At 34.7% G+C, this 22,108-nt stretch overlaps 1 protein-coding gene across 1 annotated transcript; it reads left to right on the forward strand.

Annotated features, from left to right (window-relative positions):
- The first annotated feature begins 590 nt into the window (after nt 1-590).
- LOC145595217 (uncharacterized) lies at nt 591-22,040 on the forward strand. Its single transcript, XM_081651598.1, has 21 exons — nt 591-892; nt 4,997-5,092; nt 6,311-6,462; nt 9,082-9,154; nt 9,855-9,977; nt 11,221-11,329; nt 13,504-13,583; nt 13,789-13,870; nt 14,131-14,270; nt 14,388-14,498; nt 14,654-14,770; nt 14,931-15,020; nt 16,525-16,578; nt 17,285-17,359; nt 17,718-17,793; nt 17,899-17,998; nt 18,529-18,598; nt 18,918-18,979; nt 20,059-20,168; nt 20,866-21,144; nt 21,579-22,040. Exons 1-21 carry the CDS (start codon nt 767-769, stop codon nt 21,848-21,850), a joined length of 2,397 nt encoding a protein of 798 aa, XP_081507724.1. The 5' UTR covers nt 591-766; the 3' UTR covers nt 21,851-22,040.
- The last annotated feature ends 68 nt before the right edge of the window (nt 22,041-22,108 follow it).

The following is a 22,108-nucleotide window of genomic DNA, read 5'->3' on the forward strand; positions in this document are numbered from 1 at the left end:
TAGGGCCTGTTCACATTTATTGAACTAAGCTGAACTAAACTGAACTGATTGGAGCTGAACTGAACTGAACTAATTGAAACTGAACTAAACTAAATTGAGTTGAAATGAATATTTTATGAGAGAAGGAAATTAGGAGCTGAACTGAACTGAACTGAACTGATTGGAGCTGAACTGAACTGAACTGAAATTAAGTAAATATGAACATGTCCTTAGTTAAGTAATATCGTATTTACTCCCTCCGTGTTTTTTTAATTGATACATATTGACCGGCACATAATTTTATGCAATTTAATTCTCTTAAATAAAATAAGAGGTAAGTGGGGTAGTGGAGTATTAAAAAATTGTTAAGCAAAGATAGTGGGGTTAATAGTTAATTGAAAAGTAATATATGTGAGAGTAAAGATATAATAAGAAAGTAGTAGTGGGTTTGGGTGGAGAGGAGAGACATAATATTTTAATGTATTGTTTTGCCAAAAAAAGGAAATGTATCACTTAAAAAAACACGGCCGGAAATGGAAAATGTATCATACAAAAAAAATGTTTTGGGAGTACTTATGACTGTATGAAACTATGAACCATTGAACCTTCTCTCTTCTAAAGGCCAAATTCTGTTGGTATTCCATTGAATATTTACAGATCGCACATCAATTGTTCGTTCGTTCAAGTTGGCCTTGCACTACTGTCTTTCATCTTTCATCTTTCATCTTTCATCTTCAATCCCAATCTCAATCTCCGAGATCGAGAAGCGTAAAGCAAAAAGCTAAAGATGTTCAAGTTCTTGAAAGGAGTAGTTGCAGGATCTGGCACTGGCGTAAAGGATCTACCCTACAATATTGGGGAACCATATTCCTCTGCTTGGGGTTCTTGGGTTCATTCTCAAGGCACTTCTAAGGTATTTTTTTTACCTTTTTTTCTGCATTTTTTGTAATCAATTTCCTCTAATTTTGGTGGGTGATTGAATTTTGGTGCTCAAGTTAGCAATTGCTGTGACTTTGTTGATTGAATGGAATTTTGTTGTAAAATTGCAATGTGTTTTTGGTGTGATTGGAATTTTAATTGGGTGATTAGTGGAAATCTGAATCGTATTGTCGGCGAAAATCGTTATGTTAGTCGGAAAGTCTTCTTGAGTTGAATGTACTATGTTTATTGATTATATTGTTGTAATTGAATTCATATTGTTCATTTTAACTCGAACTCGTAGTGGTTTAGTTCGACTTGTGTAGCTGGATGGTATCGATTACTTGATTGCTGTGAAAGGGTTGGATTTGTGGCAGCTGTGAATTGTCTTGATGGGTGTTTACAGGTCTTTCCAAGTTTGTTTAATTTTTTTTTGTTTGATATTCAAGCTCATTTCATTAGTTGGATGTGCTGGTTATAGTAAGACACGTAACGGTTGTTGACTTCTCTTGTAGCTAATTGTGATTGAAAGATGGATGGATGAAATGGGTTTCTATGTTTACTAGGATCTAGGATGTAAACTGCACCTCGGATGAGTTAGTTCGGTGAGGGCGCAAATGTTGTTTAGGGCATCCGCGGTATCAATACATTTATTAGAAGAGTTGATTTAGGAGGAGATAGTTTCAAAGATATCTATTCTAGGGGTGAAAATTTTCATTCAAGGAATTTAGGATAATTATTATTTAGTTTCCCTCGTTTTAAAAGCTCTTATTTTCTCTTATTTTTTCCCCCCTTTCCATCCCTTCCGTAATTAATTGGTTTATGAATAAATGTAGGTTTGAACATTTAAATGTTAGCCCATGGAAGTTGTCGCCTTAAGAACCTAATTTCAACCTAGTTAACTAGAGAAGGAAAGGAACAGAAATGAGAAGAGAGGGAAGAAGGTTAAAAGCGTGTTTTTTATTTTTTATTTTTTCTATAGAGGGTTGGTCTTTTGATGCTCCTATTGAAGTGGAGAAAATAACAAATGGGTTTTGTTTCTTCTTTTAGTGAGATAAACATCCAATCTTCAAAGAGGTCCAAGATAATTCTCCCTCCGTTTTTTATCGGCTAGAGATTGGATTGCGCGGAGTTTTTAGGTGGTTTAATAAAATAATATGTTAGTGGGGTAGATAAGGTTATTATTTTATTGAAAAATAAAGTGGTGTGAGAGGAAGTGTGAGGTGTGACCATTAGAGGAGTGAGAAATAATAAAGTAAGAAAGAGGGTGGACATTAGTGGGTAAAGATATATTATTAAATTTTAAGAGATTTCCAAAAATAGAACTCTAGCTTATAAAAAAATGGACAAAAATAGTAACTCTAGCTTATAAAAAAACGGATGGAGTATATGGATACAAAAGAGGAAGAGAGAAAGCGATGAGAATAAGATTATGTTAGTAGTGGTAAGGAGTGTTTGGATTTGCATGATGGGGCTTATTGCATAGTGTTAGGTGAAATGTGGCAATTGATGGAGCTAGAAAAGTGTAGGAGGTTATGTCGGAAGTATAATTGTAACTCACCCCTTTCCTAAAACTCTTTTTATATAGAATCTAGACACCATTGATAGCTTAAGAGAATATTCTAAGGGGTCGTTTGGTTTGCATGGGGTAATCGAAATGAACAAAGGGAAAGAAAGAAAATGGAATGAAAATCCCTCAAATTTCTTATGTTAAGAAACATAGGGAATCAAACCACTAGTCCAACCACCATACCACCACCACACAACAACCTATCTTCTTCGCTTCTTACCTTTTCCAGCTTCCACCCCACCATTTGCCGCACCTCCCCCACCACCGCTGATCTTCGCCGCCTCTCCTAGGCCCTCGTCGCTCCTCCCCTCCCCTCTTAAAACTCTCCCCTTCCTTGAAAAACATCGGCAAGCTTCGTAAAACCCTAAAAACCCCTCCCTATCCCCTTAAAATCGCCGTTCGTCCATCTCGCACCCTTGAAACCCTAGTCGCTAAGGTTTCGAGGGTGGCCGGAGAATCGGCCGACGATTTTACAGGGAGAGAGAATTGTTTCTAGGGTTTTGCGGGGCTAGGGTAGGTTTTTCCGGGGGAGATGCGGCGAAGGTCGGGGGGACGACCGATGGTGCGGTGGCTAGATTTTCGGTGGTTTCGGTAGGAAGTAGGATGGTGGTATGGTGTTGTTGGGGTAGCTAGGGAATGAGAATGGAAATATCCGAGGTGGTTGGAGAATCAAATTAGAAGGATTTGGGGGTAAAAAAAGGGGGTAAAGGGAATGGGAAAAAATGTTGTTCTTTTTAATATATGAGAAAAAAACATAGTGAAGTGTTGCGCAGTTGTTTCATCTTGATGAATACTTTTAGATTATCAAACATAGATAAATGTTACTAGCATGTAATTATGAAATTTTAACGATTTAAAAAGTTCGTTGACAAATGTTTCAAATGGAAATGAAAATAACTTGTAAGAACAAAAGTAGCAATGTATAGGAGAGGAGAAAGGGTATTTGGTTATTCATAGGCTATGCTTGGATTGATGGTAATGTATTAAGAGGCCGTTTAGTTTGCACGGGGTAATAGGAATGAAATTAAGAAAGGTCACAGAGAATGGAAAGAAAAATCTTTGATGTACACCACACATAAATATCACCCTTTATTGTCGCCACCCCCCTTCTCCTTCTTGCCGTTGTAGCCCCTTCTCTCTCTTCTTATTGTTTCATCACCATCATTAAAGCTCAAATTCAAGGTTTTAATGGTCAAATTTGAATATGAAAACTCTAGCTCTAGTGTTTTCATGGTCAAATTTGACCTTTTAAAGCCATGATTGAAGATATTAAAAGGTGATTTCTCATTTCTAACTTTTTCTAGCGTTATAGATTTTTGAATGGTTGTTTTTCGGTGGAAGAGGGTTGGTTTTTATGGGGGTGGTGTTGTGCGGGTGGGGCGTGGTTTTGGAGAAGGTGATATTGGTTTTGAGTGATTGATAGGGGTCACGTGGTGGTGAAGGTGGTATTTGGTGGTTGGGTTTGGTTCGATTTGTTATTGGTGGTGGTGCTAGCGGTGGTGATGAAGGTGTGGTGGTGGTAATGGTGATGAGGGTGACTTTAGTAGTGTTGTTTGGACATGTTATTTATGGTGGGGTGGTGTTGGTGGGTACTATTGTGTGGGTCGTTTAGGAAATGGAATGGAAATACTATTGGGGATGGGGTAGGAAATCATGGTAGAGGGAAGTAGGGGAAACAAGAGGGGAAAGGGAATGAAAAAAAATGACCTAACAAACAACGAGTAAGGGATTCAAGCTAATTCATTGCTTTTACCCTTTCTTGATGGTCCCTAAGGGAATAATAAAGTTAAACTAGGAAAAATATAAGTGATTAGAGGTGTTGTAAATGAGATAAGGAGTTGAAGATGAAATAAGGTGGTGGTGATATGAGGAAAAAAGTGTGATGGAAAAATTATTACCCTCATAATGAGGGTAACTCACCCTCACTATAGGATGAGTATTTCCTCCAAAATGAGGGTAATGTTTCCCATTTCTTCAACTCTTACCACACCATCGCAACATAAATACATAATCCCCTTACAATTATGCTATCTCATCTTTCCTTACTACACTTCTATTTACTTTCATGTTCTTTAGTTTGACTTTTATTATCCTATTTATAACTTATTCCCAATTCATGCACATCTTTAGAAAGAGAAGAGTACTTGTGTCAATGTACTAGTTAGCTTTCACAATCCATCCCCCCCCCCCCCCCCCCCCCCCCCCACAACAAGATTCTTGGTGATAGGGATAGGACATTTTCACCTATGAAAAGCTCTTTCTAAAGTAAGAATTACTTCTATTGAGATCACATTGGGTTTTGCTTAGTGCCATTCATTGTTAAGGCATGGAATATTGGAGTGCAAGTACATCTGCAAAATGTTGGTGGTTTAATATATAATATAATCTTTTGTTTGACAAAGATCAAGTATGTTTTCCCATGTTTTTTAATTTTTTATTTGTGTGTGTGTGTGTGTGTGTTTGCACTGTTGAAAAGTTATTTATCTGGTTATAGTTTTTTAATTCCGTATCATTGATCTATTGTTCCAGGATGATGGGTCTCCGGTTTCAATATTCTCTCTTTCAGGAAGTGCCCAAGATGGTCATATAGCTGCTGGGCGCAATGGGGTAAAACGATTGCGGACGGTATGCTACTCACGTTACTGTATTTCCTTAAACCTATTGATTCCCAATTGTATTTCATTCTAAAACAAGTTAATGCCTTCAAGTCATGGTCAAAGTAATCTAGAAAATTCTAATGGCGTTCACACGCTAAAACTTGACGGAACTAAACAACAGCCTCACAAATTGAAATTCCTTAAAAGTCGTTGCCTTTTTCCCAAATGTATTGCCAAATTGCTAATGGATTTATTTTTCAACTTTAACCAACCAAACTTTATTCAACTGTTCAATCTTTTCTTGGCAACAAACACATCCTTTAACAAACAAGGTTATACCCATATTATCCCTAACAAGGCTAATGAATGATAAGTGCCAAAGAGAAAGAACTTATGGATAACTGAATATGTTCTTTCTTCTTATGGCAAAACTGTTGTGACTTGGATTGGAAAAAGTTCTTCTTTAGTTGGGAATTCGATATCTTCACTTGTGACCCCACCCAAGTTTCAAAAAGCTTCAGGAGGACTGGGGATCATTCTTCTTCTGGATATCAGCTGTAGGGAAACCCATGTGCAACTCTTTATCAAGAGAACCCAACTTCAGTTTTAGAATATGAATTCATATTACCATTCAGGACATTCCTGAATATGTTCTTTTTACGTTACAAAATAAAATGTGATGGTTTGAAATTAGTTTTTTACTTCTCACTCCAATACATCTATTCTTTCTGACAATTAAGCATTATCTAAGTTGCTATTTTCTCAATCCACTTCCACGTATTTTTTTTAAACTCAACAATTACTAAAATTTGTGCCTAATCAACTAGGAGCTTTATTGTGGGGGCGTAGAGAGTCTGAACCTGGACATGACATATATGGAAGCATACTAGTGTCACAATTCTACGTGGTTCAGGGTAGACAGTACCTTGGGTAGGACAATTACAAACCATATATTAGAGAGAGTTGAGGTTCTAGTAAAAATTGGTATTCAAGACCCACTTATAATCGTTTAATTGAAGTATTGTCTGAATTTCTTTTGTTCTGTCTATTGAAGATAAAATCCACCATATAAACAGCTATCCAGGGGTGACAGGCATGTCTGGTTCTCTAGCTGCCTTTTTTGGTGCATTTTTCTCCTTTGGTAGTTTGGTGGTTGACCATCTGTTTTGCTTGATGCTTCTTACTCCACTTGATTTTTCTCAAATATTTTGTGTACTTGAAGATGCTGTTTTGGCTGTTTTTGCAGGTCAGACATCCTAATATATTATCCTTTCTTCATAGTACTGAGGTTGAGATGTTTGATGGATCTAATACCAAGGTCACGATTTATATTGTAACTGAACCTGTTACACCATTGTCAGAAAAAATCAAGGAGTTGGGTTTAGATGGCAAACAAAGGTATGTGTACTGTACTTAATATTTTACTCATAACTAGAAATGTATTACACAAGTAGATCCAAAAGGTAGAAAGCCCTAAATAGGGGAAAGTCGTTCCCAAGGAAAAAATGAGCTCCCTAGGGAAAATTCTAGCCCCACTCTAGTGAACCTATGAGTTTATATATTTTTGAATGATTGGACTAACGATAGGCCTATATACCTTGGATTTTTTTTTGTTAAAATTAGGCTTTTTATATATACATGTGGGTGTGTTTGAAATGACATCTAGAAATTAGAAGCATAGAAGAGTATTTAGAATTGTACCTCTCACTAAATATATTTTCTATGCTTGTTAGACTTGTAAATATCAATATAAATCATTAAGGATCTTAAAAATAAATCTAAAATTTAAATTTTCTCTAGTGTGGGACAACCACCAGTTGTGAACATTGAAGAATAATTGAAACAAAACCTCTTACTCCCTCATTTTTATATGTCTTATATTTAAATTGGCATTCAAAAAAGGAAAAAAGGTAAAGAAATCCTCCTCATCACATCAATTTTCAGAATTCAAATTTAAGGGTTGTTTAGTGAAGCCTAAACCTACAAGAGGAGGGGTGTGATTTATGTGATGTTGTGGCTTTTTGTTGCTAAAGATAGGTGACCTTTGCGGGTTAGTCTCGTGATTGGAGGCTTGTTGACTATCATAAAACTTTTTCTCTCTTTTTTTTTTTTTTTTTTTTTTTTTTTTTTTTTACATATTTTTTTTTTCTTTTTTGAGAAGAGAAGGAGGGGAAATTACATTGGTTTGATATGATATTGAGAGGACTATGACTGATTGAAGCCAAATGGGGTTGGGAAGGTGAGATGCCCAAATGGAAGGGTTTTGCTTCAAACTTTAATACTAATTTGATCTCTACCTTTTTTTTTTTTGATTTTGGATGCTTGATTCTTTATATCTTGGAGAAAAGACAAGGGAGCATTTGCAAACAATAAAGTGAAAGACATATGAAAGGGAAAGAAGGAGAAAGGAAAGCAAGACCCTCCTTTCTCCTAGGTTGTTTATTTTTAAAAAAGAAACGAAAACCATACAACAAACATCATGCATCCCTTTCATCTACTCCAACCACCACCAATCCTCCCCTCCATCGCCTTTGCCACTCCCCTCTAATGCCACTGTTGCCACTTCTTCTCTTTCTCTCCTGTATCCTATCTTCTTTCTTGGATCTACTTTTTTTTTTGGGTAAGATTTCTAAATGTGTAAGGTTAATTTAGGGTAAGTGGTGTGTTTGTCAAATGGTAAAAAGTTGTTTTGGTGTTGGTGGGGTGGTATTTTTTTTATGTGGCTAGGTTATTTTAGAGGTGGTTGGGGTGAAATTTAGGGGGTTGGGTGGTGTTTGTGGTCATTTGGGTATGTTTACATTGTGGAGTAGGAAGGTGGTTTTGGTGGGTGGGGTAGTTATGGTGAACTTGGTTTTATAAAGCGCGCCTCGAGCCCTGGGAAATGGGCTTTAGCTAGTCGAGGCTTAGACACCTACGGAAGGCGCGCGCCTCGTGCGCCTCAAAGCGCCTTGGGTAAGGTGCGCCTTTGCGCCTCAAGGAAAATAACTAAGGTTTAAGTTATAATTTGAACAATGGTGGACATTTTTTCAAATTCAGACTACCTTAGATTTACATATATCATTATTTAATTTATTATGAATCTTTTTAATTGGTTTCAAGTACAATCAAAGTAAAATGTAATTTGAAATAAATGTATAAATACATGCGCCTTGTATACAAAAGGCGCTCGCCTTCGCCTTGCGCCTAGGCTGCAAGGACTATTTGCGCCTTGGTGCACCTTGCGCCTTTTAAAACTAAGATGGTGAATTGGCGATGATGGGTTTTGGAGGTAATTAGGAGGTGGACTGGGTGTTTTCTAAGGTGGGTGGGTATTTTTGAGGTAGGTTTTTATGGCGGGTGAGTGGTTTGGAAAGGTTTGGTGGGTGGCACTGGTGGTTGGGCTGGTTTGCTGGTGATTGGGGTTAGCAAATCTAGGCATTAGAAAAGTGGGATAGGTGATGGTATGATGTACTGGTTGTTCAATTTTGTAGTATAGTTGGTTGGGTGTAGAAAAGTTAAGGGATTAGGATGATTCATTTGGGATTTTAAGAGAGTGGGGGGGGGGGGGGGGGGGGAATCATAGTAGAGGAAAGTGGGGGAATGGGATGGGTGAAGTGAATAATAATATTGGTCAAAAGGAAGAGAATCAAGGTAGTTGATTGCCTTTCTTTAGGACAATATGATACTGCTGTTTGTTTTAAAAAATTTATTCGACGCCTTGTGTTCATTACAATTCTTCATTATTAGATGTTTGCAGTTTGTTAAAAGTGAATCAGTATCAACTTTTTCTTTTTTAATTTTATCAGAAGAAATCTGACAAGATTCTCAAAAATTGCTTTAATTTTTAATTTACTGCAGAAAAGGATGTTATTATAATGTGTATGTCTGTTCCTAATTCTCGTGACTTCTGATACTAGAAGTGATTTGATGTAGTTTTGTGTTTAATTTCCTTTCTATTGTGATAAATTATAGCTCTTCAATGTAATTTCTTTATATTTTTTTTTTTATTTGGTTTGTTTCACTCTTTTTTTGCGGCAGGGATGAGTATTATGCCTGGGGATTGCACCAGATCGGCAAAGCAGTGAGCTTTTTGAATAATGATTGTAAGCTTGTAAGATTTCTCTTCTATGGCTTACATCTTTAATAAAATTTGATGATTAACAAGTTTTATTATTGTTGTTATTGTTATTTGTTTTATCTATAATCTTACTATTTGGGTGACTTGGAAATTTTATGGTGGTTGCAAGACATTACTTCCTTTTTCTGTTGTATTCTATCTAATTTTAATCTGCGTGTGTGTTGCTAATCTTCCTTAAGATGGCTCTATTTTGTTGGCCTAGATATTTGATTTTGTTTGTATATTTATTTTTTGTGTGGCTGGATAAACTTTGTATTTATTGGTCTTCAGTGCTCACCTTAATTTTAAAATCTTTTCAGATGATTTAAAAAAAATATAAAAATATTAAGATGTTGAAAATGAACTTTGAACAAATTTGGCAATATTCCACATGATTATGCTTTATGTGATATAGTATAAAATTGCGGGGTTAGTTATTGAGGTTTGACCATATAAGAAGTGGAATATCAAAGGAATACAGAGGGTGTAATTTGAGCTCTATTGTACTTTTTTTTCTGCCCCATGTTTGTTTGGGATATGAACCAAAATTCATCATTTCTTTGTCTTTGGGACCTTAGAGTATTCTTTCACAATTAATTCATTGTTTTCAGTATATAAGTTTGAATGTGTTTACATCTTTCCATTCTAGTCACTGGCAATTTGATTTATTGTCCTATTACTTTTTCTGAAACAGATTCATGCTAACGTTTGCTTGGGGAGTGTGGTGGTTACTCAAACATTGGACTGGAAGTTACATGCTTTTGATGTCTTATCTGAGTTTGATGGAAACAAGGAAGGTTCCACGGGGTCAATGCTGGTAATATTTTTCAGCGCTTAATTGCTCTCTTTATGCACACTTTTTTTTTGTTTTTGTTTTTTGTTTATCAAAGAATGAATATCATGAGTTATGTAGCACTATAATTGAGCTACTGTTTAAGGGATATTTTGAGATCCTAGAAGGTTTGTGCATTCAAAGTGCTTGTTGCTAACTTCCTCACATCACCTGCTAGCATAGTAGCCCTACCTAATATGTAAATCTATTTTAGATCACAAGATGAATGTACAAAGCCACAAATAAAAAGATGAAACATTTCCTTGAAGAGAAATGCTACTGCAGTGTAAATATTTCGTAAAGGAAATTATTTGTTGAATAATTATTACAAGGAGGAGCTGACTTTGTAAGAAACTAGATTCATGAAGCAGTGTTTGAACATCATTATAAGCGTGTTAAGACTGATGTGAATCAAGGAGAAGTAGTTCATTGATGCTGTTAGCAATTGATGAATTTAAAGAGATGCATTATTATTGAATCCTTCTGAATCCATTAAGAGTAACTTCCAATCCTTTGCTATGTTTTTAACTTTAACTGCTGCAGAACAGATAAATATATGTGGTTGTGTTTTTCTAAGTAATTTTTTTTTTTTTTTTTTTTTTTTTTTTTTTTTTTTTTTTTTTTTTTTTTTGGAAAAGAGCTAGAGGCAAATCGATGGGACTGGGACCTGGTTAGAGGGGATTGAAGTTGAAGAATGTGCTATGAATTGATATTAAGGGATAATGTTGTTAGTAGCTTGAAGGAGAAGTTAGATTGCTTGTTAGGGAAAAGCTCTACAAATAGAGCTAATTAGAGAGAGATAATCATGTTGAATACTGTGATTAGTGATAATTTGTAGTTTTGGGAGAGTGTCATTTCTCTTGAAAGATTGGCAAGGCTGTAATTGTGATGAGCACCTTAATTAGCGTTAATTTAGTCATATCCTTACTTGATCTTCCTTAATATCTCTTTTCAGTCTGTAATATTTTCATTTTGGTCACTAATCTGAGCTAATTTATAGCAGAATGACGAGGCATATAAAATCAAACTCTTTTGTGTGTGTGTGCGTGTGGGGGCAACTGCAGTTACTGTATTTAGACAAACTCATAATTTTTCATATTATTTGGGGTATCTTTTTCTGATTTTATCTGCAGATTGTTTTGTTTTGTTTGGTTTCCTGAAGGACTTGAGAGTAATATCGTATTGAATAAAACTGTGATTACTGATTTTTTGCTCCTTCTGTATGCAGCAATATGCGTGGCTTGTTGGCACGCAATATAAGCCAATGGAATTGGTAAAGTCTGATTGGGTAGCTATTAGAAACTCTCCCCCGTGGGCAATTGATTCCTGGGGAATGGGTAAGTATCTTTCTCTTATTCAACCGCTTATCTGTGCTGTGAAATTTATGTCTGAGTGTTAGACCATGATACACAGATGGAGAGAGAGGACTGTTTTTACATTAAAAGAAGAAACTTATTTTAAAATAAAAGTAGGTTAGAGGTTTTGTATTGGTGACCCAAGAGAGTATACAAGGTATTTTATTCTGAGTCAATCAATTAATCTATCAATCAAAGCCTTAATCCCATTAGTGGGGTCGGCTACATAAACCAAAAGTGATTATTCCGTAAAGTCATCCACAAAATTAAAAATTGATCAACCCAATAAGGATTTCTATTCTCAAATGACAGAAAAAAAGGGGGTTGAAAAGGCAACCAGGTGGCCATATCCTTTTAAGTTCCTCTGAAATATATGGTATATGGGTACTTAGAAATCATATTTTGATGGAAACTCAAAACCTTACCAGCAATATTTTGTTCCAACATTCAAAGCCTGCCTTTTTCTATAGGAGTATCAATCAATATCAGGGTAATAATAGACAATATGATAGCATTCATATTTCATAGCACCTTGACTATTAATATCATTTGAACTAAATGCATGCAATGCGTGATTCAAACTACTATTAAATAAGGTACTACTTCCCCCATTCCAAATTGTGAATTATACATATGAATAAATGGTCATGTGGGATCTTGTTAGATCCATTTCAATTTGCAGTTTATTAAAATTCAATTTATAGTATTTTCTTACAATAATATTAGTAAAGATATTTTTATTAAATTTATGTGTTGGCAAAGGTGATAAAAGAAATGTGTCTACTAATTAGGAATGGAGGAAGTATGTAATAAGGGTTGATAAAAAGTTAATGCGTTATAGGTATTTTAGATGGACATTAAACTCCTCATGATTTAGCTATTTTAGTTATAAGCCCTATCAATACTGAAGCAAATACAATGACTCACTGCATAGAATGGAACACATGTAAATACTGAAAAGATTGTTTACATATATTAAGCCTCCAAACTGACAAAATCCAATATTAAGTACATGGAGTATAAAGCACTGGAATTAATTATGGAACTGAAAGGGGTTTCTGTGGTCAAATTAGTGAAAAAGATCTCAAACAAGCAAGCTTAGCGAGAAAGCCAATATTTTGTGTTTGTATAAGAGTCATAACTCATTTTTTGATGTGCAACCATTAAAACAAAACCATTGTATTGTTCCCAAAAGGAATCTGATGTGCTGACATTTTAGTTGAAGCTACAATGTCATGTGTCATCTGTTTTGGTGCAATTTTTGAATGTGTGATGATTCCATGCTCAGTTAGTTAACAATAAGTTGGCATATGAGAATGCTATTTTTATAACCCAAGCCTCTGGGACTTGGTACTGCATAAGAGAGATGTGTTTAATTGTTCATCATGCAACAAACAGTTCTAAAAACTTGATATTGACAATAAACTACAGAGTGAGAGAATCATTCTCAAATTTGCACTCTTGCGAGATTGCTCATATTATTGTATGTAAGAATAGGGTCATTACCATTATTTAGGATTGGTTTAATTGTTCCAAATTCATAACAATTTAAATCTTAAAAATGGCTTTTAGATGGGCATCACTTTCTCTCCTCTGTCTTTTCTTTCCTGATAATCAGAAGCTTTTCACAAAAGCAAATCACCAAAAGCATGTTAACACTCAATTTTAAAAGAGCAAGCAAACCATTAAGATGTGATACTGATATATAATGATGTTTTTGTGAAAAAAAATTACACTTTACAAGTGTATATATTTGAGTATATTTCTATACTCTACATACTTGTATGCTCCAATCTCACGATCTGATTCTGAGAGCCCCTTCCAATCCAGATATTCTGATTACATCATCTTCTATAATTTGAGGATTTTGAAATGTGGAAGTGGTAGACAGTGTGTATGCCCCTTTTATGTATATTTAACCCATCTAATTATGTTGGAGCATTGATTCATCTAGGGGTTAGATTTCAGATGAGGTGTCTTCAAGGGAAACGTGTAGACAAGCTAGTATATTGTATATTAGGGGCTTATGTGTGGCGTTTCAGATTGTTATGCCTGTAGTCCTGCTTTTTTATTCTTTTCCTGGTTATGATATGTGTTATATGCTCTTTATTAAAAAATTTATATGTATATCTAAAAGTATGCATTGTAACTTTCAGGTTGTCTGATATATGAGATCTTTTCGGGTACAAGGCTGAGCAAGACAGAAGAACTCCGAAATACTTCTTCAATTCCAAAGGTTGAACTTTTCATTTTGTGAAATGCTGTTTATAAATAACTAATTATTAACCTTCAATTTTTTTTTTTTTTTTTTTTTTTTTAAATTTTAACTTTTTTTTACTCCTTTAGCACAATTGTATACTGCATGTGTTGTATTTGGCTAAGTCTTGATGTCCTTAAAATAATGACAAATGCTTTTATGTGTTGATTTCCTGTTCTTTCAGTTGTTGCTTCCAGATTATCAGAGGCTATTGAGTTCCATGCCTTCCAAGAGATTAAACACTTCCAAGCTTATAGAAAATAGTGGTAAGTCCTGCAATTTTCTTTTTTAGGTTTTGTGACTTGCATCATATCATTGGAATCTATATTATGGTATATGTTTGAGGCTAGAAGTTCTATTTGTTGTCAGTTTGCCTTTGAAGGTTTAGGTCTTTGTTTAAAAATCAATATAATTAGATGCTGCTATGATGTGTTTAATATGTAGTTTTTATATTTTTCTTAGGCTTTTCTTGTTAGGTAGCCATTTTCTGTTATAACATGTTTATAGTATTTGCCCCATCTTTCAGAATACTTTCAAAATAAGTTGGTGGATACAATACATTTCATGGAGGTTCTCAGTTTAAAGGACAGTGTGGAGAAAGATACATTTTTTCGCAAGCTTCCTACTCTGTCTGATCAACTTCCTCGCCAAATTGTGCTGAAGAAAGTACTACTCTTGTCTGAACTTCAGTTAACTCTCATTTATCTACCTTCACTTTTACATGTTCTTATGAAGGCTGCCTTTTCTATTATTTCTCTAATTACTGGTTTTACTCTTTCTTAGATACTTCCACTACTAGCTTCTGCTCTAGAATTTGGCTCAGCAGGTGCTCTTGCTTTGACAGCATTGATGAAGATGAGCTCTTGGCTTCCACCTGAAGAATTTAGTATCAAGGTCATGATCTTTCTGGTTCTCCTTAATTGTGCAAGGGATAACAGATCTTTTATCCGCATATGCGATTCCTGACCAATCTTTGGCATGAATTGTTGTCCTTTATATGAGCTTATATGCTATTTATTGATAGGTTTGCCAATTTGCTTTCTTTTTAGGTGCTGCCAACCATTGTGAAGCTGTTTTCATCTAATGATCGAGCTATAAGAGTTGGATTGCTTCAGCATATTGAGCAATATGGAGAGTCATTATCTGCACAAATTGTTGATGAACAAGTATGATAGCAATCACAGCATACTTATTATGTCCTTTTTAACCGTGATATGCTTCCCTTTGTCAGATTAAGCTATCTATGCTTTTTGCCACTTTATATAATAATATTCTTTCATTCTTTCTCTCTCTTGTACTTAATTTTGTGTTGTTATTTGTGAATAGGTATATCCTTATGTTGCTACTGGATTCAGTGACACATCAGCTTTTCTTCGAGAGTTGACATTGAAATCAATACTTGTTCTAGCACCAAAGGTATTAGTAATTACCAATTTTTTCTGTCTGATTTTGAATGATACTCTCATTTTATGTCTAATTTTAGGAATAGGATTTGTGTTGCTCTTTAGTTCATTAGCTGTTTGTATATTGTGCTCATAGTTGAATGATTATTAATTAATCTTACCTTTTGTCTTACATTGTTTATTGACTTCATCATGTGATGCCTGATAGATTTAGGACTGTAGAATGACTAGATGACTGAAACAACCAGTATTCTTTTACCTTTATGTACTTTTCTAGTACTGTTAAGTGGGAAAGGTTCAGAGTTTCAGACTTTGTTATCTTTACTTATTTAAAAAACACTGTCAGAGAAAGTGGCAGATGACATCATACCCTAGAGCTTAGTTTTTCGGTAGATGGGAGGTGGTTTTGAGTGTTTGGCGATGGCTTTTCAGGTTGGGTGGTGGTTTTCAGTGGGTGGCTTATTGTCTTAGAGGTTGAGTGGGTGGTTGGGTTGGTGTTTGGTGGTGGGGAGAGAATGGGTTGGTTAAAAAGGATAGGCAAGTAAATTTAAATACTTAAGTGTTAGCCATAAAACATCAACAGGGGCACACTAATTAATTATGCACAAAATAAGTTACTTTAGAAAATGCTAAAAAAAAAAAAAAATCCATCAAATGAAATGTGTAAAAACACGAGGCCTCCATATATAGTTTTCTATATTTTTTTTTATTTTTTTTTTTATATTTTTCAAATTATGTGCATAATGTAGCCTTTCATGTTGCAAAGCTTGTTTTATGGTAATTAAATGCTCCATTGTCCAAGAATAGTATACTCGTTTCTTTTGGAAGTAACATGGTGATGGTAGTGTATCAATAAAAAGTAAGTAAAGTGGCCACACGTAGAATCTTTGCATTATTAAATATTTGTATCTTTTGCTTATACATAATTTTGACCATCATTATATTTAATTATTTATTAACAAAAATATAAAAAATTATGTTTTGAAAATATGCGATGAAACTAATCCACCTTTGTAGCAACATTTTTTATTTTTTATTATTTTTTATTTATGAATTAGTAAAAAAAATTGTTGAATTATGTTTATGAATAGCATAAAAAGTCAAAATGGATAAGGTATTGAGAGACAAAGGGAGTACCACCGAAAATCTAGGAGGCAGGTTTTACCCATTACCATTTTTATATACACAACTCTTGCTATGAAAGGGACAAGTTCTAAGCAAGCATTTTACTAATGAAAAAATTGCTTGTCCTCTGGAGCTTGTGCTCAGTTGATAGAAGCCTCCTAGGTTTATCACCCTTTAGCCTTTTTGATTGTCTATGCAGTGCTTATGCTGCCTTATATTCCATTTTCTAAAGCATTACTGTAGCTTTAAAAGTCTTCACATGGTTATATTCTTGGCTAGCATTTTTTTTTTGTTGGTGAATATTATCTTTGCAAAAGTTTGTAGAGGAAGCCAAAATTGCGAGTGTATTCTGTAATTCATTCTGAACATGACATTATATTGATCCATTTCAGCTTTCACAACGGACAATGTCTGGATCATTGCTGAAGTATCTTTCGAAGCTACAGGTATTATTTGTTCACATGCCAATGGAAATTAATCCCTCTTTTTATGTTTGTCCCATTTGGATTGATTTATTGGAGCAGAGTAATTGTGACCATGATTATTCATTGATATATAAGACAGAACATGTTCATGGGATCCTGTTAGATTTGTTTCGTTGTGTATTTGTAAAATATTGATTTTCATTTAGTTAATTATACTTTATTAGAGATATTCTTGCTTGTGGATATGCGTTAATAATTGCAAAAAAGAGAGATGGGATAAACATTAAGGAATAGAGGGAATACACTATGTTGGTCATAATCTATTTTGTTGCATGTTTGGCTCATTTGGTGGAAGGTTACTTATGATGGTATTTAATTTATATGTAACTTTGTAAAGTTAGCACCATGCCCATGTCTGTGGTAACGGAACTCAATCCCCAAGAATGTATTTTTCTTCTCAAATTTCCCTTCAAAAAATCACCTTTAGATGTGAAGGAGATTTATTTTGAAGTGATGTTTAAGGGTGAACAAGCATTATCGTGGACATTGGCTTGAGGCTCTCCTTACAAAATTAAACTAAAAATGCAATACATCACCACCAATTATGATGCTTGCCCTTGTTTAAATGACTTTGGTCGGGTACTAGATGAGTTCCATTTTCAAGTTCATTAACTTTAATAGGACTTCCTAAATCATTCTCTAATTTTTATGCTTATAAGTTTTTCAGGTTGATGAAGAGCCAGCTATTAGAACAAATACCACCATATTACTGGGAAATATAGCAAACTATCTCAATGAAGGGGTAAGCATTTAGGCTTTTGGTCTTTTGCTTCTTTCTTGTTCTCTCCTTGCCTTCTCAATGTATTCATGTGTTTCTGAGCAGATGTTGGAGCTGGAGTAAGACTGTTTCTGTATTTTATTCATTTTCAAGTTTTTATTCGGTTTGATATATGAAATCAATTAATTGGAACATACTTTCAGTCTGGTTCTGGGCTTCTGGCTGATTATGTTGCCTTTGGTTTGCAAATCCGTTATCTGTGATTTTCTTGATAGATTTAACTTCAACATACAAAGTGCAACTGTTTTCAATTATACTAAATGAGTATTTTTGTGGGTAAATTAATATTTAGTTTCTAACTTTTTTGTCTCTATCTTTGAAGACAAGAAAGAGGGTTCTCATAAATGCTTTTACTGTTCGTGCATTACGCGATACATTCCCTCCAGCAAGAGGAGCAGGTATTGCAGTCAGCAGTTTTCCACCAAGTTGAACTCTATACCCTTTGAATTTGTTGTTTTATGTAACTGTTAATAATATGTTTTTTCTATTCTTTGTTTTGACAGGAATTATGGCCTTATGTGCCACGAGTTCCTATTATGATATCTCAGAGATTGCAACAAGAATTCTCCCAAATGTAGTAGTGCTTACTATAGATCCCGACAGGTCCTCTCTCTAGACTTTAATCTCTTACAGCAATATTCCTTGTATTACGGGGTTTGGGAAATTGGGACTCCTAAATTCCTAACGCAATGTATGTCTAGCAATTGTGGTAATTATCTTAATTTTAGGCACTTTTTTGCCCTTTGTTGGGTCTTTCATGGATACGATTAGCCCCATTAGCCTAGCAGTGCCAGATGGTGCTTGCAGTCTATGTAGCTTCAAGTTTCATGTATGCTCCACTTGATTTGCTAATGTACTAAAGAAGAAAAGCCTCCAAGTGATGATGAACATATTACATTTTGATAAATTCTTAGTAGAAATTTCTTTGCAATTAACATATAAAAAACAATCATACATGTTTCTATTCAATTTCATAGCAGCCGTAAGCCTTTGTTGGTTGTGCTTTATTTATTTATTATGTTTAGTCATTCCAGTAATTGCATTTGAAAATTCATGGCCAATTAGCGTTGTTTCTTGACTTCATGGATTGTTTCTAGCTTTGCCTTGCTGACTGACTTTCTTTTTTCACCTAGTGATGTGCGAACCAAGTCCTTTCAGGCAGTCGATCAATTTTTAAAGATTGTGAAGCAGTATAATGAAAAGGTATCTGTTACGTTTCTAATTTACTCATTTTTGGAATGATTATGTGCATTTGGATCCTCAATTTGTAAAGTACTAAGAAGATTATGTAAATACTGGCTGGGAACCAAACCTAACCTGTATGCATCCTGTGTTTTTTACATTATCTTTTTTTTTTTTTTTTTTTTTCCGGGTTGAGGGTGGGCTTGATTCGAGTTATTATATTAGTCAATGTTAAGTGTCTAATCATGTTAATGTAGGGTTTGGTGAATGTCACATATAGAGGCATTCGACCAATTTTTTTTAGGTTATGTTAAACATTTGTAATCTATTTTATTGACAGGGTGATACAGGAGATTTAAGCATGGAAAACATTGGAACTAATGGAAACTCTAGCTTGCTTGGGTGAGTAATATCATATGCTACTCTACATTTTAATTTGTAAAAGTAGTGCATGGCCCGAATGATGTTTCTGGTTGCTACTTTGAATGTCATATTATATTTGTTACACTTTTTGTTTTTATTTTTTTTATTATTTATTTTTTTTTTTTTTACTATTTTAAAAAGTTTTTATATTTCAACTTGGTGGTGTTTCTGTTGTATTTTTTTGAGTAACTTTAATCTTTATTCTTTTTATTTGTCTAATCTCTTGTGTATTTTGGTTCAAAGATGTAAATAAATGAATGTGATTAATAAGATGTAATTCTATTACATATGAAAAGTAAATACATTATTGTTCAAAATCATATTTCTAGTTTTATTCCGTAAGAATATTTATAGTCTTGTAATCGTCTCTTATGCAATTCAGCAATATCATTAAACATACTTCCCCCGTTCCCCTAATATTGCAACAAGGGTGGGGGATACGGATTTTAAGAAGAGGAGAGAGATAGAGAGGAATCATTGGACCCATGTGATAAGGAATGAGAAGGAGAGAAAACATGTGCAAATAGGAAAATGTTATAATATCAATGAAACCGACCTAAGTTTGCTGATTTTATATTTATAGTGTATTCAACATACATTTAAAATAAGATTATTGTTGTATACAATGTACAATATTTTTCCCAGAAAAATGAATATTAGAGTTGCTTGAGTATAATAATGTCAAGGATGATATTATTGTCATTTGTATACACCTTTATCTCTGTACTTTCTACTAGTGGTATGTTCAGTAGAATTCCTCTGCAGATCTTCATGCTTGAGCTGCATTTTTCTTCTTGGCTGCTAATTTATTGGATAACTCTTAGAAATATGTTTGCAATGGAGTTTTTCATTCCTGTGTTCTTATTTGAATTTCAGGTTGTGTTTGCTATCAATTTTTTGTTTTTCTGATCATCAAAATTTTTATGCTGGGTTTCCTTTTTCTCATTCCTTTTCTTTCTTTTGTGTTGGGTTCTTATTCCTTACTGTATTCTGTAGCTACTCACTATTTCTATGTAATTTTTTCTAAATTATGTTGTAATAACAAATGTATGATACAGATGGGCTATGAGCAACTTGACTTTGAAAGGAAAAACTTCCGAGCAGGTACCACTTGCCTCTGGGGGTTCTAGTGCACCACTTGCTGCAACTAGCTCTGATGCCAATTCAGGTGTGTCTATTGTCCTTCCTGAAGCTCAATTTCAGTTCCAACATGATAAATTGCTAGTGGGCTCGGTTTCACTTTTAGTCTTGTCTGTGTCCATTTATTTCGTAATCCGATTGGAATTCGGTTAAAAGTAGATTGGGTTCCAACTCTTCCAAGTTCTTTTTGCTGGGTTTTGTAGTAAGATATGCCAGGTTTAGAAATCACAGGGTGAAAGCACATATCATGTGTTTTGTGCAAGCATTTGTTGAATTCTCATGCAGAAATGTTGTTGGTATATCATAGGTTTAGAAAGGATACCATAAGAGCATGTGATGTCAGCTGCTGAACATTTGAATTCCTTTTCATTATTTTCCATGACGAGTGGATGAGAAAACCATTGTTCTATAGAATAAACTGGAATGAACTATTAGATGAATCTATAAATTCTAACATGTGATTTAGCTGCTTGTTTTGGGGGTCTGGCTCTGCTTTGTGTAACTGTCAATTCTCTTTATGATGTATCAGTCCCAATCTATCTTTTTTATTAGTAAAGGCCCAATATATTGGTTATGCCCTATACATGTGTTGTATAATATGGGATATCAAGTAAAACTTAGTCACAGCATATGTGATAGTGGCAGTATTTTGTATAGTTATTGACCTGTGGTTATATAGAAAATCTGCTTCTGGAAAAGCTATCTTACTTTGTCAATGGTTTCAGTTGTGGATGCTGTTGCTACTAGTGCAATAATATCACCTCTTCGCACAAGTTCCAGTGTGGATTTAGTCGATCATCCTGTCCCAGCTTCCCCAACCTCAACGGATGGCTGGGAGGAAACTGAGAATGGGCTTGATGAGCATGATAGTGACAAAGATGGGTGGAATGATTTTGAATCACTTGATGAACCAAAGCCATCTCCAGTCCTTGCAAACATCCAGGCTGCTCAAAAAAGGCCAGTTGCACAGTCTAAGCCTGCATTGTCTCAGCCAAAACCAGCAGGTAGTTCGCCCTTCACGTGTCTTGACTATATAAATATGCATATTGACCAAGTAACAGAATAGGCTTACTGTTGCATAAAAATTCTTGCTTAGCTTGTTGGATAGCTGTGGTTGCCCATTTATGTGTCAAAATTCTAATTTTCTAGTACTTCAAAAATAAAAAAATCAATCAAATTATGGTTTCTTCTTTAACTTGTAGCTGTAAGGCTTCATAAATTGTGGTATACAACACTTTAGACTCTGTAGTATATGAGGACCTTTGAATTCAAGTCCGCTCTTTGAGGGTTATCTAAATTGGGATATTACTTACTATGCATTCTGTATATACGAAGTAATAAGATGAGATTTAATCAGTGTTTGAAAATAGAAATAATTCACAAATGATGATTGATGTAAACAAACTTCTGCTAACCGATAGACATTTTTCTTTTTCAGCTTCAGGTTTGCATTCAAAAAGCACTGTGCGTAAAAACAAAGATGACGATGAGTTGTGGGGTGAGATAGCGGCCCCTCCTCCCAAGGCCACTTCAAAGTCATTGAATTTGGGAGCTTCAACGACAAACGATGATGACTTGTGGGGTGCTATAGCTGCTCCACCTCCCATGACAAAAGCCAAGCCCCTTTCTCTAGGGAGAGGTCGAGGAGCAAAACCTGCTGCTCCAAAATTAGGAGCCCAAAGGATTAACCGGACATCATCTGGGGTGTAAATATGATAAATGAAACTGTAAGCTTAAGTCAAAACTTAGATGTGAGAAAATTGTTAAGGTCAGTTATGTATAATCCCATTCTTTTTACTGATTTAATATATAGTATACCAGTGTTTACTGAAAATGTATTTTTGGGCCTTCAACGATACCTTCAGTTTGTTTTATTTCAAGTAATATTCTTTTTTTTTTTTTTTTTTTTTTCCCCTTCTAATATTTGTTTGCTGCATAGACGCATAATTTTCTGTAAGGACAGGATCG

This window comes from Chenopodium album, chromosome 19, assembly GCF_948465745.1.
Source record: "Chenopodium album chromosome 19, dcCheAlbu1.1, whole genome shotgun sequence".
NCBI classification, from domain to species: Eukaryota; Viridiplantae; Streptophyta; class Magnoliopsida; order Caryophyllales; family Amaranthaceae; genus Chenopodium; species Chenopodium album.

Bases quoted from the DNA above. Each gene is read 5' to 3' on its own strand.
- LOC145595217 (XM_081651598.1), top strand. From the start codon at position 767: ATGTTCAAGTTCTTGAAAGGAGTAGTTGCAGGATCTGGCACTGGCGTA. The intron at 16,579-17,284 runs GTATTATTTGTT...TAAGTTTTTCAG, and splicing joins AGTATCTTTCGAAGCTACAG to GTTGATGAAGAGCCAGCTAT. The intron at 17,794-17,898 runs GTATTGCAGTCA...TTGTTTTGACAG, and splicing joins CCCTCCAGCAAGAGGAGCAG to GAATTATGGCCTTATGTGCC.